The sequence below is a fragment of the Balaenoptera physalus genome (genome assembly GCF_965194825.1).
Source record: "Balaenoptera physalus genome assembly, chromosome: 7".
Lineage (NCBI taxonomy): Eukaryota > Metazoa > Chordata > Mammalia > Artiodactyla > Balaenopteridae > Balaenoptera > Balaenoptera physalus.
The window spans coordinates 22305408-22325745 of record NC_138886.1 but is presented as its reverse complement, the minus strand read 5'-3'; the positions used below and the strand labels follow the sequence as shown (position 1 = coordinate 22325745).

Genomic DNA, 20338 nt, shown 5'->3' with positions numbered 1-20338 from the left:
TGGAGTAAAATTTCTGGGTCATAATGCAAGTATATGCTTAACTTCATATGATATACCAAACTGTTTCTTAAAGATGCTGTACCAGGGGGCTTCCCTGGTGGCACAGTGGTTAAGAATTCACCTGTCAATGCAGGGGACACGGGTTTGAGCCCTGGTCCAGGAAGATCCCACATGCCGCAGAGTAACTAAGCCTGTGCGCCACAACTACTGAGCCTGCGCTCTGGAGCCCGCGAGCCACAACTGCTGAGCCCATGTGCCACAACTACTGAAGCCCACACGCCTAGAGCCCGTGCTCCACAACAGGGGAGGCCACCACAGTGAGAAGCCAATACGCTGCAATGAAGAGTAGCCCCCGCTCACCTCAATTAGAGAAAGCCCACACGCAGCAACGAGGACCCACCGCAGCCAAAAACAAATAAAATAAATAAATTTATTTTTTAAAAAAGATGCTGTACCATTTTGAAACTGCATTAGTAATATATGACAATTCTGTTACTCTATATATCTGTGCCGATGCTTGGTATTGTAACTCTTTTTGATTTTAGCCATTTCAATGGGTATCTAGTGGTATCTTGTGCTTCATTTTGTTAGGGAACACAATTTATTAACATATTTTAACAAATAGTGTGTATGGAAAAATAATCAATACATGTTTCGTTATCTGTAACTTACAAATACTCTAAAATGCCCCAACCAGTTACAATGGATTGTCTTTTTTTTAAACTTTACTAAGATATAATTCATATACCATACAATTGCCCCCATTTAAAGTGTACAATTCAATGATTTTTTTTTAGTGTATTCACAGTCATGCAAATATCAGCACAATCAATCCTAGAACATTTCACCATCTATTAAAAAAAATTCAACACTGAGAAAGGAGAACCCTGTGCACTGTTGGTGGGAATATAAACTGGTACAGTCACTATGGAAAACAGTATGAAGTTTCCTCAAGAAATTAAAAATAGAACTACCATATGATCCAGCAATCCCGCTCCTGGGAACATATCCAAAGAAAACTAAATGACTATCTCAAAGAGATATATGCACTCCCATGTTCATTGCAACATTCTTTACAATAGCCAAGATATGGAAGCAACCTAAGTCCCCATCAACAGATGGATAAAGAAGTGGTATGTATATATACATATATATGTGTATGTATATGTGTGTATATGTGTATATATATGTGTATGTATATGTACATATATATGTGTGTGTATATGTGTGTGTATATGTGTATATATATATACACACATATACATATAAATACAATGGAATATTATTCAGTCTTAAAAAATAATGAGGGCTTCCCTGGTGGCGCAGTGGTTGAGAATCTGCCTGCCAATGCAGAGAACACGGGTTCGAGCCCTGGTCTGGGAGGATCCCACATGCCGCGGAGCGGCTGGGCTCGTGAGCCACAATTACTGAGCCTGCGCGTCTGGAGCCTGTGCTCTGCAATAAGAGAGGTCGCGATAGTGAGAGGCCCAGGCACCGCGATGAAGAGTGGCCCCCGCTTGCCACAACTGGAGAAAGCCCTCGCACAGAAACGAAGACCCAACACAGCCATAAATAAATAAATAAATAAATAAAAGTTAAAATTAAAATAAAAAAAAAAAAATTAAAAAAAAAAAATAATAATGAAATCTTGCCATCTGCAACACCATGGATGGACCTTGAGGGCATGATGCTAAGTGAAGTAATTCAGACAGAAAAAGACAAACTGTATGATTTCACTTACATGTGGAATTTAAAAAACAAAGCAACTGAACAAACAGCAAAAACAGAGTCATAGATATAGAGAACAAAGAGGTAGTTACCAGAGGGGAGGGGAGTTGGGGGCATGAGAGAAACAGGTAAGGGAAATTAAGAGGTACAAACTTCCAGCTACAAAATAAATGTCATGGGCATAAAATGTACAGTGTGGGGAATAAGTCAATAATAATATAACATCTTTGTACAGTGACAGATAGTAACTAGACTTATCCTGGTGATCATTTTGTAATGTATAGAAATACCAAGTCATTATGCCATGCACCAGGAATTAACATAGTGTTGTAGGTCAATTTTACTTCAAAGACAAACTCACAGAAAAAGAGATTAGATATGTAGTTACCAGAGGTGGGGGCTGGGAGGTAGGAAAATAGAATGAAGGTACAAACTGACAGTTATGAGTTAAATAAGTATTAGGAATTTAAAGTACAACATATAAATATAATTAACACTGCTGTACGTTATATATGAAAATTATTAAGTGGGGTGTTAAAATCCCCTGCCATTATTGTGTTACTCTTGATTTCTCCCTTTATATCTATTAAGATTTGCTTTATGTATTTAGGTGTTCCTATGTTAGGTGTTTTAGGTGTATGTTATGTATTAGGTGTTCATTTATGTATTGAGGTGCTCCTATGTTGGGTGCATATATATTTACAATTGTTATATCTCCTCGTGGATTGATCCCTTGATCATTATGTAATGTCCTTCTTTGTCTCTTGTCACAGTCTTTGTTTGAAAGTCAATTTTTCTGATGTAACTATTGCTACTCCAGTTTTCTTTTCATTTCCACATGCATGGAACACCTCTTTCCATTCCCTCATTTTCAGTCTGTGTGCATCTTTAGATCTGGCGTCTCTTGTAGGCAACATATATATAGTCACTCTGTGTCTTCCGATTGGAGCATTTAGTCCATTTAAAGTAATTATTGATGGGTATGTACTTTTGACATTTTGTTGTTTGGGGGTTGTCTTTGTAGCTTTCTTGTTCCTTTTTTTTTCTTTTGCTCTCTTCCCTTGTGATTTGATGACTATCTTTAGTATTATGCCTGGATTTCTTTCTCTTTTCTGTGTATCTATTATAGATTTTTGGTTTATGGTTATTATGAGGTTTATATATAGCAATCTGTATATATATGTGATTAAGTTGCAGATCCCTTAAGTTGGAATGCATTTTAACATCCTTGCATTTTTACCCCCCTCCACGTTTTTTTTTTTAACATCTTTATTGGAGTATAATTGCTTTACAAGGGTGTGTTAGATTCTGCTTTATAATAAAGATGCTACCAGAAAACTACTAGAGCTAATCACGTTTACTATTTTTGACATCATATTTTAGTTTTGTGTATCCCTCAACTTATTGTGGATATAGATGATTTTATGACTTTTATCTTTTAACGCTCATACTAGCTTTATACGTGGTTGATTTACTATCTTCACTGTATATTTGCCTTTACCAATAAGATTTTTCCTTTAGTGATTTTCATATTTCTAGTTGTGGGTTTTCCACTTTTTAAAAACCAATTGTTATTCTAATCAAATAATCTGGTACTAGCTTGAAGGGAAAAAGGAGGAAAAGCATAGAAGAAAGGGAGCAGCTTAGGCTTTTTAGCTGCTACGAGAAAAAGCAAGGTATCTCTACCCTTCAAGCATAACTTCCACAGACTAAAAAAAAATTTTTTTAATAAAGTTTTATTTTTCAAAATATACAGTTGGTGGGACCTGTTCACGCATCTTCATCAGCAGCTGGAGCATCTCCACCCTTGGTATTTCTGGTGTAAATTACTTGAGCTCTGTGCTTTGAAACCAGTTTAGTAAGTCCTTTACTAAGGAGCTCCTGAAGGGCTGCCCTGGCCAGGGAACCACAAACCTTCAGTATCTCAGGGACGGCAGCTGGAGTTATAAGCTTATAGTTGGGTACTTCTTTAGAGTTTGTCTTATGTTGCTTTGTCAAACAAGACTAGGTTATTGAGCTTGTCCCGAACTTTGCCTTTGGACCACTTCTTCTTTTTGGCCTTGCCCCCAGATTTGTTCACTGGGTCTTTGTCTTTCTTGGCTGACTTTCCAGCATCCTTCTTCTTCTTGTCATTCTTGGGCGACACAGCGAAGCCGGGAGAGCAGCTGCTACCACTGCGCCTTGCTAAGATGTCGGACAAAAAGCCACAGCCTAGAATCTGTTTGGCTATTTACAACATAGGATGTACCTATAGCTCTGATATTTTATGTGCATAGCCATGTATGTTAATCTTAATCAAAAGCAGATCTGCTTGTTGTTTCTATGTGTTCATCAGGGATTACCTATATCAAAAACTCCAATCTTTCAATGATTGCTTCTCTCCAAGCATTTAACAGCAATTATTCAGGTGCCTTGTCTCTGTTTGTGTTTTGCCTTGGAACTCCCAGACACTTAAGCCAACAATTTCTGCTTGGTAGAAGTAGCTCAGAATACTGCAGGCAGTAGGGCTTTTTTTGGTCTTTAAAGTATAACCAGGCACTGCCTTGGAAGTTAACTATTTTCCCAGAGAACCAGTAAAAATTAATGCACCACTTCAAAGAACTGATCATGCAGCTTTTATTTACCACTTAATATCTTCTTGGGCATGGGAAGGATTTTTCCTTTCAAGACTACCACATGCTTAGCTAGCTTAGTACATATTGCAGAGGATTCTATGAAGACTTTGCATATAAAATACAAAAATCTGTTACATATACATCCATTTAACAACAGTTTGTACATTACAATGAGTGCCAATGTCAAAATAACTCCCTGTACTTCACAAGCAGCATGAATATATTGTGGCAGCAGCAGATAGAAACTTCCCCCAATGGGCAGACAGTGTTCACACAGTGCAAATGCTACTAGAGCACAGACCAACAAGGTCACATCTTTTTTTCTTTTCTCATTAGTGAATACACAAGTAAAAGATGGAAGGGTAAAGCAATGGGGATTTGGTGGCAATCAGTTTTATTGTGCAGGTACACTGTATTACAGGCAGACACACCGGCAATTGTAAATTAGACACAAACATTAATTAAAGAAATGGCTGCTCTTTATCACCAAAAAAGACAATTTTATACTTTGTTTTGATTTCCAATTGCCAAATTTCAGGTACCTCCTTTTCACATATCAATAAATTTGTGACGATCTATCTAGTGTGACGAAATATATTCCAGGAATAAGGAATTCAGTAGACTCTCTAAATCAGTTGCCTATATGACAAGTAGCACTGAATATTCCTAGGGAAAAAAAAAATAAAAATCTGTTCCACGTAGCTTTGGGAAATGAAGGCCAAAGATATAAATGTTCACGGGTCCTTTTGCCATTTGTTCACTAATATCAACATTCCACAATGACAAACTCTCAGTTATTAACTCTTTTAAATAAATATGTGTGCCCATGCACACCAACACAAGCTGCATTGGGAGACCATGGTTAATGTTACTAGTTGTACAAATGACTTGGCTGGTCAAGATGAAGGCAGTTAAGTGTAAAACTTAGAAACGTGCTTAGAAAACTAAAACAAATTAATTCAACAGCACTAAGCACTAAGGTTCAAGTATCTTAGCACCTCTCTCAGCACCATGGGAAATTCCCAATATTGAATAACAAAAAGTTTAAAAAGCATAAAATCTGATGAGGTTTTAAACTTGATACGGGCCAAGAGCACAATTCTTGCCCTTACACTCTTCCTTCCAACAATACCTGACCTACATGGCACTCTTGCCTAGGAAGAGTATCCCAGGTACTGTAAATGAAAGTCAGAGAGCACTTCATGGAGGGGGAAATACAGATCTGGAAAACACCAAGTCCTATGAGGACGCAAGCTTTCTGAAAAACACCCAGAGTTGATTTTTTTCCCCCAAGCAAACACCACTCTCAAATGGAAGTCCACGATAGTTTACCTAAAATTCATGATGCTACTAAAACTCACAATTATATTCAGTACCAGCTAAGAGGATGTTTTGGTAATAAACACTTAAATTTTCATTTGTAAACCCCTTTTCCAAACAGAAGCAACCCCAGAACATAGCATATGCAGCTAGGTTTAGGTACTATCTATGGCAGTGTTTTTCAAACTGTGAGTAACAACCCATTTATGAGTCAGGAAATGAATTTAGTGGGTCTGAAAGAGCATTCAAAACGGTGGTGGGGAGTTGGCGGGGAGGGATCAAAGCAGATCACACATAGTATGTACCATTTCACAAAACATTTTATTTCAGTTAAACATTTTATATTCATTCTTTGTTTCTCTCTCCCTCCCTCCCTCCCTCCCCTCCACCCCACACACACTGTTCTGGGTCATGATGAAAAAAGTTTTACTATGGGTCACAGTCAAGAAAATTTTAAATACTTTGGTTAATAGAGACCACAAAAAATAACAACACGGAGTTTCCACCCTGGTGTTACTATCAGCATGGGGTCAGTATTGAGTGTAAGCCAATTTTGTGCTTGGAATCCAAGGTGAGCTAGAGAGTTCTCCTTTTACTTTAATAAACACTTATGTTAAATTTGTTTTTTCCCCTTACCCTAGATCCTTCCTTAGGCAGGGGCCTGAGCAGCATAAGGAAAGGAAGAAACCCTAGCTGCAATTATTTACTTTGAATGGTATCAGGTTATTCACAGATGGCTAATTAAAATGTTTTCCTTTCTATCCCATAGTCGTGACTGTTAGCATAAAAGCGGGTAGAAAATTTTAATTTGTCTTTACAGTTTTGAGATTATAAATGGTCTAAACTAAGCAGTCACGATTTCGTTGTTGGTTTGTGTTTTGCAAAATACATAACAGACAAAATGAACAATCTTGTCCTAATCTACCTTCATCTGCTTATAAAAGGAGGACGATTACATGGAGACCAAATTTTCCCTCCATCTCAACCTGTAAGGTTGGTAGATAATCATTTTCTAAAAACCAATCATCTAAACAAATGACAAGACAATGTTCAACTTCTGAATTGCAAGAATCCAGTGGTGCTTACATAATGGGTCAGTTTAGTTCTGGTGCCAGGACTGCTGTACCATCTCATCTTGGGAGTTTCTCAGGTAGGCCAGGGTTAGCACTGATTAGCAGCAGGTTGTAAAAGAAAGTGTCCTGGGCAGGTCATCCATCACCCAGGTTCCAGCCTCGGCACAGGCCTCTGAAAGGAAGCTACGTCATCTCATAACCTGTTTCTTCAGGTGTAAAGAAGGGGGTTAAACTAAGTAGTTGATACAGCCCCTTCCTGAAATAACTTTTTAAAATTTGGATGCAGTTCTAAGATTTTTATGCAGCTTCCTCTGCAACTTTGTCTATTCCTTTAATAACAGCTTTAACTCTTTCAACAGCTATTTCTGTCAGTTTCACCTATAACCACCTCTCAAATATCCAAGGTTCCATTTAGCTTATTCAGCCCAGATACTTTTAAAACATCAAGTAAAATAAAGCTAATAAGGAACAAAATTTAAGGCATTTTTTTTTTTATTTCAGCCAAGGAATGATGCATGCTACAGATTAATCTTTACTTTTCCCCACAAAGAATACCACCATTTCAACCCCCAATGAACATGGCACTTGTTTGTTTCTTCCCCTTCTAATTTATTCCAGATTTTCAAGTGTTTTCTTCAGTAACGATGCTTTCTCCTGCAGCTCAGGTCTGCTGTCTGTCTCCATAGTTGCTAACGACTCAATCAGGAGCACTCTGCATTCAGATGTCAAACTTTCCCACTGTTTAGATTCTGAATGGAAAGAGAAAGAACAACAAAAGAATCCTTATAGAAGAAGCAAGCAGAGAATCCAAAACTATTCTTTCTGCTTTTCTTCCACATATCCTATCCCCAAAATAAATGCAAAGCAACCCTGTGGTAACAGTTCTGTATATAATGATCACAGGTTTAAGAGTTGTCTCCAAACCTAATTACTGACAATAACCTGAGGGCCAATCAGGGAGTTTCATCCTCTGTCCCCAGAGCCGGTGGGACAAAGAGAATGAAGGGAGCCTGAAGCCAACTGGGAAGCAGGAAGTATTGAGGCAGGGCACACAGTAACAAAAAAGCTATTTCAGCAATTGAGCTGAATATATCTTTGTAAGATATGCTCAGTAAAAAAAAATCCTCAATAAATTTCATAACTGCAAAGACAGTTCGAACAGATGACACTTTATTACTCCTTTAAGAAAAGCATCAGAGAACTACAGGCATACTCAAAATATTAGAAATTCATAAAGTACATCAGATCCTAAATCTTGTTTATGAGGTTCTGATACTTTCTGGCAATGTGGTTTCAGGCAAGTTATTTCACTGTTGAGCTTCATTTTTCTCATCTAGAATATATTCATACATATTTGGCAAACTGTGAGAATTCAGAGATATATCTAAGTGTCTAGCTCTTCTACTTCAACAAGGAAAAAAGGGATTATGAGACGTGTAGTATCGCTGAGTCTAAACGGCCTGTTTTATGGAGCCCTGACAGAGGTGCTTGAATTGCTAAGCAAACATAGAGACAGAAGGAGAAACAGCAGATACATAATGCTCTAGAGAAAAGTGTTCCATATTCCCCATTCTTCATCCACGTGGTTAAAATAATAAAAAGAGGAAAATGAAAAACGAAAAGAGGCCTCCTTTTGAAATCAGTAACAGATACACCACTGGAGAAAATGCTAACAGTCTTCTTTTACCAGTGATAGAACAGACCATTAGACGAAATCTGCTTCTTTGCAAGACGGTTTAAAAAAAGGAAAACAGAAAAAAAAAAATAGGATTAAGAAAACTGCTATCAAATTTGATGACTCGGGTAGATAATTGTTAAATGTTCTCCTAACTCCACTTTTCAGTGTCATTGTTTATTTACATGCGTATAGTGAGCTCTGTTCTGCCACTGCAGCCTCTTGCTGTAATTAACCAAGATTAACTCAAGATTCACAATGGAAACCAAAACTTCATTGAGATAACCATAGCTTCATAATGCATTAAAAGTATATAAAATAAAAGAGTACCAAATTTAACACTTCATAAAATTGGAAGGTTTTAGCTATGCATATTCCACTTCCATGTACAAATATATTAATTTACATTTTGGAGTATATGCTTATTAAAAACAACAACAGAAAATAAAAAAAATTCCAAAAACATATGCCATAAAGTCTCCTGGCTTTCCGGTCCTCCAATGAGCAGTATCAAGAACTCACCTTCAAGTTTTTTAAGCAGCAATTCTAACACAGATAAAGCTTCTGTTCTCACAGATGAGTAGGTCTTATTTTCTAAGAAGAAAATCAAATAGTTCACATTATTTGTTTTATATATGCCTTACAAACAGAACATCTAAGATTAAGTTGGTGTTACCAAAAGAAAGATGTTCAGAAATTATAAATTCAGGGAAAGATACACGTGCTCCTAAGTAAGCTTCCCTTAGCCAATTATCATCAAATACTTGAAATGTGCTATATGTCCACATTCCTTAACTTAAAAAAAAAACCTGTCAAATATACCAAATATACCAATCTCCACAACAAATGGCAATATTTAAAGGACCCATTTTAGAAGTCGACTTCACAGGATACCTAAGAAAGGTCTTTAGGTTTGCATGACCTCTTCATTTTACCAAAGAACATTACATCACCCAGGGGTAAGGCCAACTTAGGGACACCTGGCTGCGACCCAACCCTGTGAAGACTAGTTTCTCAGCTGCCAGTTATTTATCCAAAAGCATGCAGCTACCTCCAAGAATCACAACTGAAATATGCTTCCTTGGTGTCTACTCTAGACACAGCATCTAGTTCACAGTGAAACTGTTTACTGAAAAAACTAACACACAACCAGACCCGAGACAAAGGAAGCAAAAGATGAGCTTATAACAGGCTGTCATGCTACGAAGTACGCAAACGCTTAAAAGAATGGTGGCGAGCCAGCAATAGGACACAGGAGACAGCTTGAAGAGGCTTCCACTGGCCAAATCTGGGATAATTTGAGCAACAAATTAATTAAGGAAAATAATTATAAACAAAGGGGAAAATAAAGGAATCCATGAATCAATATGGATAATAGATAAATAAAGAGTTCGAGAGAGGGAGGGACCTTGCTTATGGGAGGATGCCAACTGTCAAATGGTAAATGTGGAAGAAGTGCTAGAGTTGGAAAATCGTCTTAGTCAAAGCTGGTTCAGGAAAAACCCATCAATGCATGTTAAGTCCAAAGGAGATACTTTGAAGAGGAGCAGGTTATCTGAATGGTCTTAAAGTGTGTTTCCACAGGCTGCTTATCAGACAGAAGGGGGAAAAATAGTAACCATACAGCAGAGGAAACTGAGTAGTACCTTGACCAGGGAATCAAAATTAATGCTGCCAATGAGGGCAGGTGGACACTGTGTGCCTCTTGATGTGAGAGGACATAACATCACTTATAGAGCAGCCCTACTGGGAATTCATAACCTGGATCTCATCACAAGGAAACATCAGACAAACACCAAATGAGAAACATTGTAGTTTTAAATGGGGGGAGGGGGAGGCTTTTCTTCAAAATTGTCAATGTCACATAAGACAAAGAAAGGCTGAGGAAGTGTTCCAGATTAAAGGAGACTACAACGATACGACAACTAAATTCACTAAATGATTCCGGACTGGATTCCTTAATGGAGGAGAGGAAAAAATTATATAAAGAACATTACTGAGTCAACTGAAAACCCAGAATATGAATGGTTAAAAAATACTGCATCAATGTTATACTATCTATAAAGTTGGTATGTAAAAGAAGGCACACTAAAGAATTTAGGAGGAAAGGGGCAAGATGTAAGCAATATACTTTCAAATGGTTGAGGAAAAAGTATGTATACAGAAGTGCAAGTAATAAAGTAAGTGGTGCAAAATGTTAACAGGTGACTTTGGGTAAAGGATATACAAGAATTACATGCATTATTACTGTAACTTTTCTGTAAGTTTGAAATTATTTCCAAGTACAGGGTTTTAAAAAATACTGGTCACAAAGGTTTTTCTAATCTAGGTGTTGAAATCCTAAATTAACAGTTCCAGATTAATACATTCCTGTTTCGGGGCACATATTGAGTATATTAAATAGGAGAGTTCAGTAGTTGTTCCATAAATTTAGTTCCTAGCACAAGGCAGGGAATGTTTGAAGCTTAACTCCTTGAGCTTTAAAATGAACACTCCTTATCTATGTCAATTTACCACTCACCTAAAGAATATGTGATTGATTTACAAGTTTCAAGCAGAATTTCAGCCAGAGCCTCAGGATCTGCATGTTCTTCTTCTAAAAGCATTAATCTGTACAAATCAGAAAGCAAGATACAAATACTAGTTATTAAGAAACATTCCAAAACCTTTCTGGCACAAACAATTTCGATCTGTATATATTGCTTTATGATGTCACTTTAGCTTTTAGTTTTAAAACTTAAAAGAATTCCACTGCAGCAGAAACTAACACAGCATTGTAAAGCAATTATACTCCAATAAAGATGTTAAAAAAAAAATCCACTGATTATATATAAAATGCTAAGGGGTGGGGGAAGGTGAAATAAATGACTGAACTATGAAGCAAATTACCCCTGAAAAAAGGCATTCATTGACTGTAGGACTCCCAGCTGCACTTTCCACGTGCTGAGTTTCAGCTGCTCACACATCAGTTTGCAAAGCTCTTGACGATAACAACCTGGAAAAAAAGAATGGGGCAGAGGACAGAGCATGTGAAGGAGCAAGAGACAGAGCAAGTGAGGGGAAGACAGAGAGACAGAGAGAGACAGGGACAGAGAGGGATAGACGGAGAGAGAGAGAGAAGGGGAGAGGAAAAATTAAAACAACAAATGCCTTTAATTAAAGCCATGACATTTCGGAAACACTTCAGCATGACTTTATGCCCAATTCCCACAAACTTCCCTGATCAGAAACACCCCTCCCCCCAAAATCCTATATATCTGTTCATAAGTGTTCTTTGTCAAGGCAATATCCTTTTCTAAGGAACTGACACAGAGTCTAAACCACACTGCCTTTTCCCCATAAAACACCCTGAATGACAGCCAAAGAGAGCAGAACTCTGGCGGCTCACAAGCTTCTGCATGTTGTAGGCTTAACAAGAGTCAACGGTGCTTTATTCAAACCTGTTATGCCAACCGCACTTGTTGTTATAATTATATAATTAATATTATGCTAAGTGATGAAACAGGAGTATAAAACTCAACAAAGGAGTTATTTTTTAAATGCTGCAGAATTTACTACGGTTCACAAATGTAAAGATGGATGAGGGTAAAAAATCTAGAATTCTGCACTTGAATTGCTTCCTAAGAGACTGTAATTTCTTTCTCCACTATAAAGAAACAAAACCAGAAACTGAAGATGATACATTATGAGTAAGACGTATACGAGAAGCCAGTGTGGACCAAATCCTCAAAGGCCCTGGCCCTTCCCCCAGATGATAACCAATCCAGCAAAGGTACATTTCTGTTCCTTATACTAAAACTGCTTTGTGTATGTATCATGTTTTTATATAATTCCCGACTTTAACTTCTTCTACCTATCAAGCAAAAGTTAGTAGTCCTAATGATGTCAAATAAGTGGACTTCCACTGCAGTCCATAACACAATACCAAGAAATAAGACCTCTTACAAATCTGTATCTTTTGGAAAACCCTCCCTATACATAGCAAATATACTTTCTGAAGTTCACACAAAGGATGGCAAGGCTCAAAGACAACCTTAAGCCTGATTTTAGAAACATCCAATCACAGTCAACAATACTTTTCATAACACTCACGAATATTAAGATGTAGGATGCCGTGCAGGAACCAACACAAGGCGAACTCCTACTAACTACAACCCAATCCAACAGTAAAGGTTTACTCTTTATTTACTTAACCCTTTGGAAAGATATGTTCAATTCTGGAAAACTCTCAGAAAGTTTCAAGTTTCTCAGGGAAATAGAGATTTCATTTGCTTATTGAAGATTTGGCAACAAGGCCATTAATTTTGAGATGAAGAGACCTCACTAATAAGTTCTGTGGATTCCTCTGAATACAGCACCATAAAGAAGAGTAAAAGAATTCGTTTTATAGTCAAACCATCTACATAAAATGTATCATGGCTGTTATGGGCTGAGCTGTGTCCCACAGACTCACATGTTGACATCCTAACCCCAAGTACCTCAGAATGTGACTGAGTTGGGAGACAGGGTTTTAAAGAGACCATTAGGGTGGGCCCTAACCCAAGACGACTGGTGTCCTTATAAGAATGTACTGGACACAGAGACATGGATGGCCATTTACAAGCCAAGGAGACAGGGCTCAAAAGAAACCAACACTGCTGACACCTTGATCTCAGACTTCTAGTCTCCAGAATTGTGAGAAAATGCAGTTCCCTGGGTGAAGTCACCCAGTCTGTTGTACTGTGTTACAGCAGCCCTAGAAAACTAACAGTCAATGAGATTATCTGCCAACGTAGGAGTAAAATTTATACTGGATAATTCTCGCCGTTAATCAGTCAGGCTCTACAAGAAACAGCAGCTATAACTCGTCACACGGAACACCTTTGCTGTCATGAAGTAACCCCTGGCCACAGCACTTCTTCAAATGCAGGCTCTACTGCTTACGTTGGGTCTCCACATTTCGGGGCCAGGCTTTGCCCAGGCCCTCAAAGGCTCCCAGCAGAGATTCCAGCTGGAGCTCCTTTTCCTTCTCATTCTCATCTTCATTTTTGGTTGTCTGGACTCCAATGCTTTCAGGTGAGTTCTAGGACATGTCAAAAAAAAAGGAAAGCAAACTTTAATTTTTTTTTCCTTCAAAGTTACAGGCATACTATTAAAACAATCAGGGTACCAGAGCACGAAATGTTAACCAAGAATTAAATGCTACCGTCTCTACCATGAGTTTTTCTATTTGTAAAAAGATTTTGTAACAGGAGTACTACACCTCTCCAATAAATTTCGGAAATCCTCTAAAGGAATCTGTAGGAAAAGGTGAAAAAAATACCATATATGTAGTATTTTGAGTACAACATAAAAAAGACTTGCATTAGAATCACGGAATTAAAGGAGGAAGAACCCGGTAATAATCTAAATCCAAACTCCTTCTTAATAAGATATGGAAACAGGCAGAGAAGTGACTTGTCCAGCACGCTGGTGATAACAGGCTCCCAAATCCATACACTATCACTATGTATGTAACAGAAATTTTTTTTCTGAGAGTTAATTATTTTACTTTGAATTTATTTTTCTTACTGTTTTTATTTTTTTTTACAAATCTTTACTGGAGTATAATTGCTTCACAACACTGTGTTACTTTCTGTTGTACAACAAAGTGAATCAGCCACATGAATACATATGTCCCCATGTCCCCTCCCTCTTAACAGAAATTATTTAAACAGCTTTTTTACAACAGCAAATTAGCAGCAACACAAGAAACAGAATGAGAATGCTATTTAAAATTTTTCATGTTTCACAAAAAAGTAAATAGGTAAACCATACTCTTCTTTCTTTGAACCAGTGCCCAACCTTTAAAAACGAGCACTTCATTTTCCAAATGAAACCAAAGTCTGCTTTTGATCAAAGTCCCCCAGCACGTGGCAGAGTCTGTCTTCACTCTGGGGTGCCCGGGGTGGCTGCAGCACATGCTTTCAAGGCAAAGCTCATCAGCAGCAAGACAGGGACTGTCCGCCCACTCCAACACCGCTCTCGGGAACGCACCGCTCCCATGGCCCTGAGGTTCCCGGCTCGCAGGATGAAACCCTTGCAATAAACTCATCGTTCCGCTTTTGTTTTTTAAAAAAACAAAAAACAGCCACCCTTCTCCCATGGAGGGGAAACGGATACCTAGAATGAAGACTACTATTCCCAGCCTCACCTGCAGCCAGGTGTGGCCACCCGGCTAAGCACTGGCCAGTGGGATAGAAGTGAAAGGGCCCTGTAGCCGCTTCCAGGAACTCTCCTTAAGAGAGAACTGACATACCTACTTTGATCCTTCATCCTTTCTTCATCTCCTCTGCCATCACCCACCTGGAATGCAGATACACGGTGGACCATGAAGACAATGGCCACACCCCAGGGAAGGCAGAGCTGGGAGCCGCAAAGAGCCAGACTCCCTAGACTCTTCTGTGAGAGACTAACGTCTACCTTGTTTGAAGCCATGATATGTGGGGATTTTTCTGCTATTTGCAGCTACACGAATCCTACTAAAATATGCAAACAGGACACAGGAAAATCTTTTCCTTCTTTTTTTCCTTTTTTTTTTTTTTTTTTTAATTTTTTTAAGTATAAACCAGACCTGGAAGGATATGGCGATCATTACCTTCTTGATGAGAGGTATGACAATGTCAGCAAACTCCTGGAATCTGTCTTCTTTGGTGGCCTTTAAGACATCCCCTGCACAGCTGATTGCTGCAATCTTGTATTTGGGATTCTCTTTGCAACACTCCTTCAGAACAGCCTGGAGGATTTCACTGGCGCCAGGCTGACTGGGCACAGGCTTCTCCAGCTCTGCACTGCAGGATCCATACAAAAGCATCACAACAGTTAACAAAGGCTGCCGCTTTCACGTGCAGTTTAAGAAATGGCATCTTCACTGAAGGAACATTTACCTGCAAGCTGTCACCACACAGGCAATGGCTTTCAACAGTTCTTCCTAAAGGGTTGAAAGATGAGGGAATACTATTAGGCAAACGTGTCATTTACATACACTGTACATGACTATAATTACCTCACAAATTTTTAAAAATTATGACAACAAAAATTAACCAGAGTCACCATATCTTTGACACACTTAACTGTTTAACAAGCACATCCACAGAGTTTTACTCCAAACCACGGAAGCAGGGTAACTGTCTTCCTCTCCATTTCATAAAGCCTGGAGAACCAACTTGCCCAAGGTCACAGAGGCAGAAGCGTCAACAATGGAATCAGAACTGTGTCTGACTCCTAGACCCGTACTTCGTCTACAGTTCCGCACTGGCCACTACTGGCTTCTACCACGTCAACCAGACGGTATATAAGGCCACAGTCTCGCGCTCCCCACTGAGTAGTCACTATGTATAACCTACCATCACCCTTGTATAAAAAATGACTTTTACTAATTCAGAGGCCCCAGAGATGGGCATCCTCAGCCCGGGGTTTAGACACAGCTTGCCTTGCTACTCAATTTCACATATGCCCAAATTCTGATCTGTTCGTGCGGTCAACAGGGACAAAAGGGTGACCACTTGGTTTAAGACTTCTCTCGGAAAGCTGAACATGATAAATAAAAATCAACCTCCAGCACTACTGTGCAGTATTCAAGGACACGTGGGTTATACTTTGATGAAATATCACATTTAATCAGGCAAAGTTTACCCAAAGCTTCCCAACTGCCCAGGAAATCTGGTTTACAAAAACAACCCATCTGATGTCCCACAAAACAACATTCTAATTTTTAAAGAAAATGAAAAATGAAAGATGAAGTCATAATCCTTTAAGGATACCTTAAATTTAACTGGGCATGAATGGTTCCTTTACCTTTCCTGCCCATGTTCGTCCAGCTAGGCCTTGCAGTAATGCGGTCAGTATCATTCCCAGATACGGAGGTACCAGGGAGCTGGTTTGTTTTGCAATTGATGCCATGGCAATTGCACCCTGGGCTTTCATTTTCCAGGACTGAGACTGTAAAGCCTTCTGGGTGATAGTAATCAACTCCTGCAGGTATAACCGAATGCCACCAAAGGAACCTAAAGCAAAATTAAAAGCAACTCTTAAGTGACCAAAAAAAAAAAAAAAAAAAAAAAAAAAAAATATATATATATATATATAAACTAACTGATTTTTCTTTTCTAAGTCTGGAATAAAAGTCAGTGACCATCAGCCTACAGCAGTGATTCTCAACGGTTACACCACATTACTCTCTGAAAGGGAGAGAAAGTGGGTGGTGGTGTGAGAAATCTTTACAACAGCAGGACGTTATGAACTGGATATGTCCGCAGGAGGGCTCTCGTCCATGAACGCGTGTCAAGGTGAAGAGCAGAGTGGAGAAGCACTACTCTAAAATAATACTCAAGGCAACACAAAAATCACTGCTCATTCTCAACTGAAATAAGCAAAGCTCTGCTTCGCTTGGGCAGTTTCTATTCTCTCATATGGGCAGCAATGAGGGAGGAAAGAAAAGAGCTCTGAGCGCCAACCTGAGAACTTGGAAATTTGAATGGGCTGAGAACCCAATGGGACACACGTTGTTAAGGTCCCGGGAAAGTAACTACAGAAGTCTATGAATAAAAAAATATGAGTTAAAAATTTCAACTGTGGTTCTTAAGAAACAGGTTTAATTCACAGGCACTGTTTACTAACCAGGTACATTTTCCTGCCATACTTCAGTCCATAAATTACATTCTTCTTTTTCTGCTTTCTCCTCATCAGCAATTTCATGCATGCCTAGGAATGCCAAAGGCAGAACTTCTTTGGCATGGTTCTTCAGTACATCAGGGCTGTACCGTCCAATAGCATGAATAGTCAGAGCACAAGAGGTCTTGTAGATGGGTTCTAAAGAGAAGCAGAAAAAAACAATCTTTATGACACTTACTGTGTTTAAGGGTAACTGATCAAAACAGACCATTGCTCGGCTTGTACCACAGCAAAACAAACCAGTAAAATCAATCAGAAATGTTCCTAGCAAACCACATAAAAGCAGAAAGGGTAAGACCTGATTTGTATTGTTTCATTAGGTTGTTTACATCTAAATTAACAATAATTTAAGTAGGAAAAAAAAAGGTACCTTCTTTCTCCATATACCAGCCATTGAGTTTCTGCAGGAGTTTCTCTGTGCTGCTATCCCGTGACGTCTGGAAGAGAAACAATCCTGGTCAGTTCTTCATAATTATCAAAGCATACTTACTTAACTAAGTAAGAAATTCAACTCACCCGAACTAAATGGCCCATGGCAAATGCACAGGATTTCTGAATTACACTGTTCCGATCTGTCAGGCCACTAAGCAAAGCACTCATGAGTTTACCTAGTGGAAACAACGAAGAAAAATCTGATACTTGGCTGACCAAATGCTCTGCTATGTTCGTAGGACCAAAACAAACTTAACCCTATAATTAATATCTGACTTATTCCGTAGAAGTCTAGAACCCTTGCATGTTACATTTGTATATCCATTTGCTTCTCTTTGCCTGGTATAAAATTAAAAATTAATCTGTTATTAATTAATTAATCTAGACTATTATAGGGACAGTTGTAAAAACAACAGTTAGGTACATAAAGTTCATCAGCCCCATCTAGGAGCCAATTCAAGAAAAGAAAAATGCTGATGTAAAATTAAATATAAATGGTAATAAACCATTTATACAGTACAGAATAGCAGATACTCTCACCTCCTTATACCACCAAGAAATAAACACTTATAAAACAGTAAAAACTTGCTAAACTTGATCATCCTGTACCTCTTGCAAACAGAGATAAAGGTAGAAGTGGGAGAGTTTGAGGGAAGAAAAAGTACACGGTATCACAAGCATGTCTGAATGATCACTGTTTTTCCTTTTAAAACCTTGTCACACAAGACATGGCCATACAAAAACATCACCCCAGTGGTTTTGACAAACTCACCTGAGTAAGGTGTTAGGTCCTGGGGACACTGAGTGGTTAATGACACAATGACACTGGCACAGCCTCCCTACAGGGTTACAAAGGCAAAGGTCTAAATTTGATGGTCACAATGTTCTATGAAACCCTTTGTTTTAGGAGTCAAAGATTTAAAGAAATACACAAAGCCTTACAGCCCCTCCAAGATTCTATCTAGAAAGAGTAAAACTCTTATTTTAAATTATTAACACAAAGATTTCCTTCAAGACTTCCTGCAGAGGTCTTGCGGCAAGTGTACACTGCTCTCACACACTGCAAGTGAGAAGGAGATTCGTACAATCTTTTGGGAGGGCAACATGTCATCTTGTCCATGCTTGTTCTAACATTTCCAGTTCTAGGAATTTAACCAAAGGAAGCAGCTTCAGATGTGTCCAAAACCATTCATCACAGTGCTTTGTTTAGTATCAAAAAAGCTGAAAACAAATCAGGTATTCCTTGATGGGTTAAAATAAATGATGTTTCAGCCACACAAGAGAGTATATGGCCATCAGAGAGGACATCGTAGAAGACACATGCACAGAAAGAGACCAGAAGGAAACATTTTGAAATATCAACAGCAATTACCTATGGGTGGTAAACTTACGGACAACTTTTAACTTTCTCCTGATCTATAAATGCTAAAATTTTAAAATAGAAGTAAATGTTAATTTTGTCAGGAGAAATAAACGTGAGTTGTTTGTTTTCAAAGTGTAGGGCGTGGGATCTGATGCTTGAAAAATCTTGGAAAGGAAGACATTTTTCCATCTAAATACCTGCTGATTCCTCTGTGACAAATGCTAATCACCACCTTAAGCAACCATGACTTGATAACTGGATAAGCATTTCCACTAATAACTGATTATGAACGAGGACCCAGAGGGCATGTACCTGGCAACCAGGGGACAGAAATGATTCCACTAAAAAAGTATGACAATGTTTACTGAATATAAGTCACATGTTCTATATTCTGAATGAGTTACATGTTTTAAGTTATTAGTGCAGTCATAGAAACAAAATAGTTAACATAAAATAAAGTCAGGTTTTAAGAAAAAAAATGAATTTCACACATGACGGCTGTTCTATTTTTGTGGCCCAAACTAATGAAGATGCAAATTCCTCTTGTGAAAAATACACTTGCTTACCTTAGTTCCAAGACCTACACCACTTCTGATCAGTTCACATAACCTAGGAACTAGCTCACCGAGCACCGACACATCAAGATATTGCAGGCACTTTTGGAAGAGAATAAATATAAAGTTAACCTTAGCAAATAATTAAGTCAGTACCACATCTTGAATTAAAAACTGCCCATGTCAACTATGTACCCAACTGGTTTTGACATGAAGTGCAAAAACCACTGGTTTGATTTTGCTCCAATTTCAATGTTAAAATCATTATACTACAAACAAGAAAGCCATTCATCAGTGGATCAACATTAAAAACAAAACAAAAATAATAAAAAACATTGATTTATATAGGAGAAAATAAATAATGAGCACCCAAGAAGAGAGGGTCTCTCTGGGCCTACTTCTTCTTTAACAATCCATGTTTAGTGTAAAAGACCTAGATTAAAACTGACCTTCTTCCGTGGGCCTGCCCTATCAAGCCATCTTATTAAAGTTGACTTCTTAGCTGAATTTGCTATACTATGTTTTTGAAAATGTAATGACATATATTCTATTACTGATGAGCATATCTATAAGGTGTTTGCTAACTATTCCTATTTCTTTAAACTTTCTTTTTCCCTCATAATCCAACAAAGACATCCTTAGACCAAATTTTGGTAATAGTTCCCCAGTAAGCACTAAAAAAATTCCTTCTTCTCTTGTCTAGTCCTGTGATCTGCCCATCAAAACAATTTCCAGTAGCTCACAAGCTCTCAATTAACCACTCCAGAGAATGCACAGCAGAGTCGGCTTTTGTGACCTTAGAGACTCTTAACCCACGATTCCAGAAACATTGGAATTTCGAAACTTGGTGCCAAGCAGCTCTTTTCTGCAAATGCCCTTCCTTTAAC

The 20338-nt window shown here is 38.3% G+C and overlaps 1 protein-coding gene and 1 pseudogene across 6 annotated transcripts in view; both read right to left on the bottom strand.

Annotated features, from left to right (window-relative positions):
- Nucleotides 1-3438: 3438 nt before the first annotated feature.
- On the bottom strand, nucleotides 3439-4374 carry LOC309664342 (small ribosomal subunit protein eS25 pseudogene; annotated as a pseudogene). The gene is made up of 2 exons: nucleotides 4353-4374; nucleotides 3439-3954 (listed from the first exon to the last, which is right to left on the bottom strand). The product of its transcript is annotated as a small ribosomal subunit protein eS25 pseudogene (transcript).
- The window catches only part of ECPAS (Ecm29 proteasome adaptor and scaffold), a 102985-nt gene continuing 86967 nt past the window's right edge, over nucleotides 4321-20338 (bottom strand). For all 5 annotated transcript variants that reach the window (XM_082469104.1, XM_082469102.1, XM_082469101.1 and 2 more), the window contains 13 exons: nucleotides 19464-19553; nucleotides 18307-18373; nucleotides 17619-17710; nucleotides 17473-17539; nucleotides 17049-17240; nucleotides 16227-16435; nucleotides 15317-15360; nucleotides 15028-15220; nucleotides 13335-13473; nucleotides 11301-11406; nucleotides 10933-11021; nucleotides 8934-9005; nucleotides 4321-7485 (listed from right to left, as the gene is read on the bottom strand). In XM_082469104.1, the coding sequence (XP_082325230.1) occupies nucleotides 7346-7485; nucleotides 8934-9005; nucleotides 10933-11021; nucleotides 11301-11406; nucleotides 13335-13473; nucleotides 15028-15220; nucleotides 15317-15360; nucleotides 16227-16435; nucleotides 17049-17240; nucleotides 17473-17539; nucleotides 17619-17710; nucleotides 18307-18373; nucleotides 19464-19553 (1500 nt within the window). In that variant the 3' untranslated portion in view covers nucleotides 4321-7345. The remainder of the gene's footprint in view (nucleotides 7486-8933; nucleotides 9006-10932; nucleotides 11022-11300; nucleotides 11407-13334; nucleotides 13474-15027; nucleotides 15221-15316; nucleotides 15361-16226; nucleotides 16436-17048; nucleotides 17241-17472; nucleotides 17540-17618; nucleotides 17711-18306; nucleotides 18374-19463; nucleotides 19554-20338) is intronic.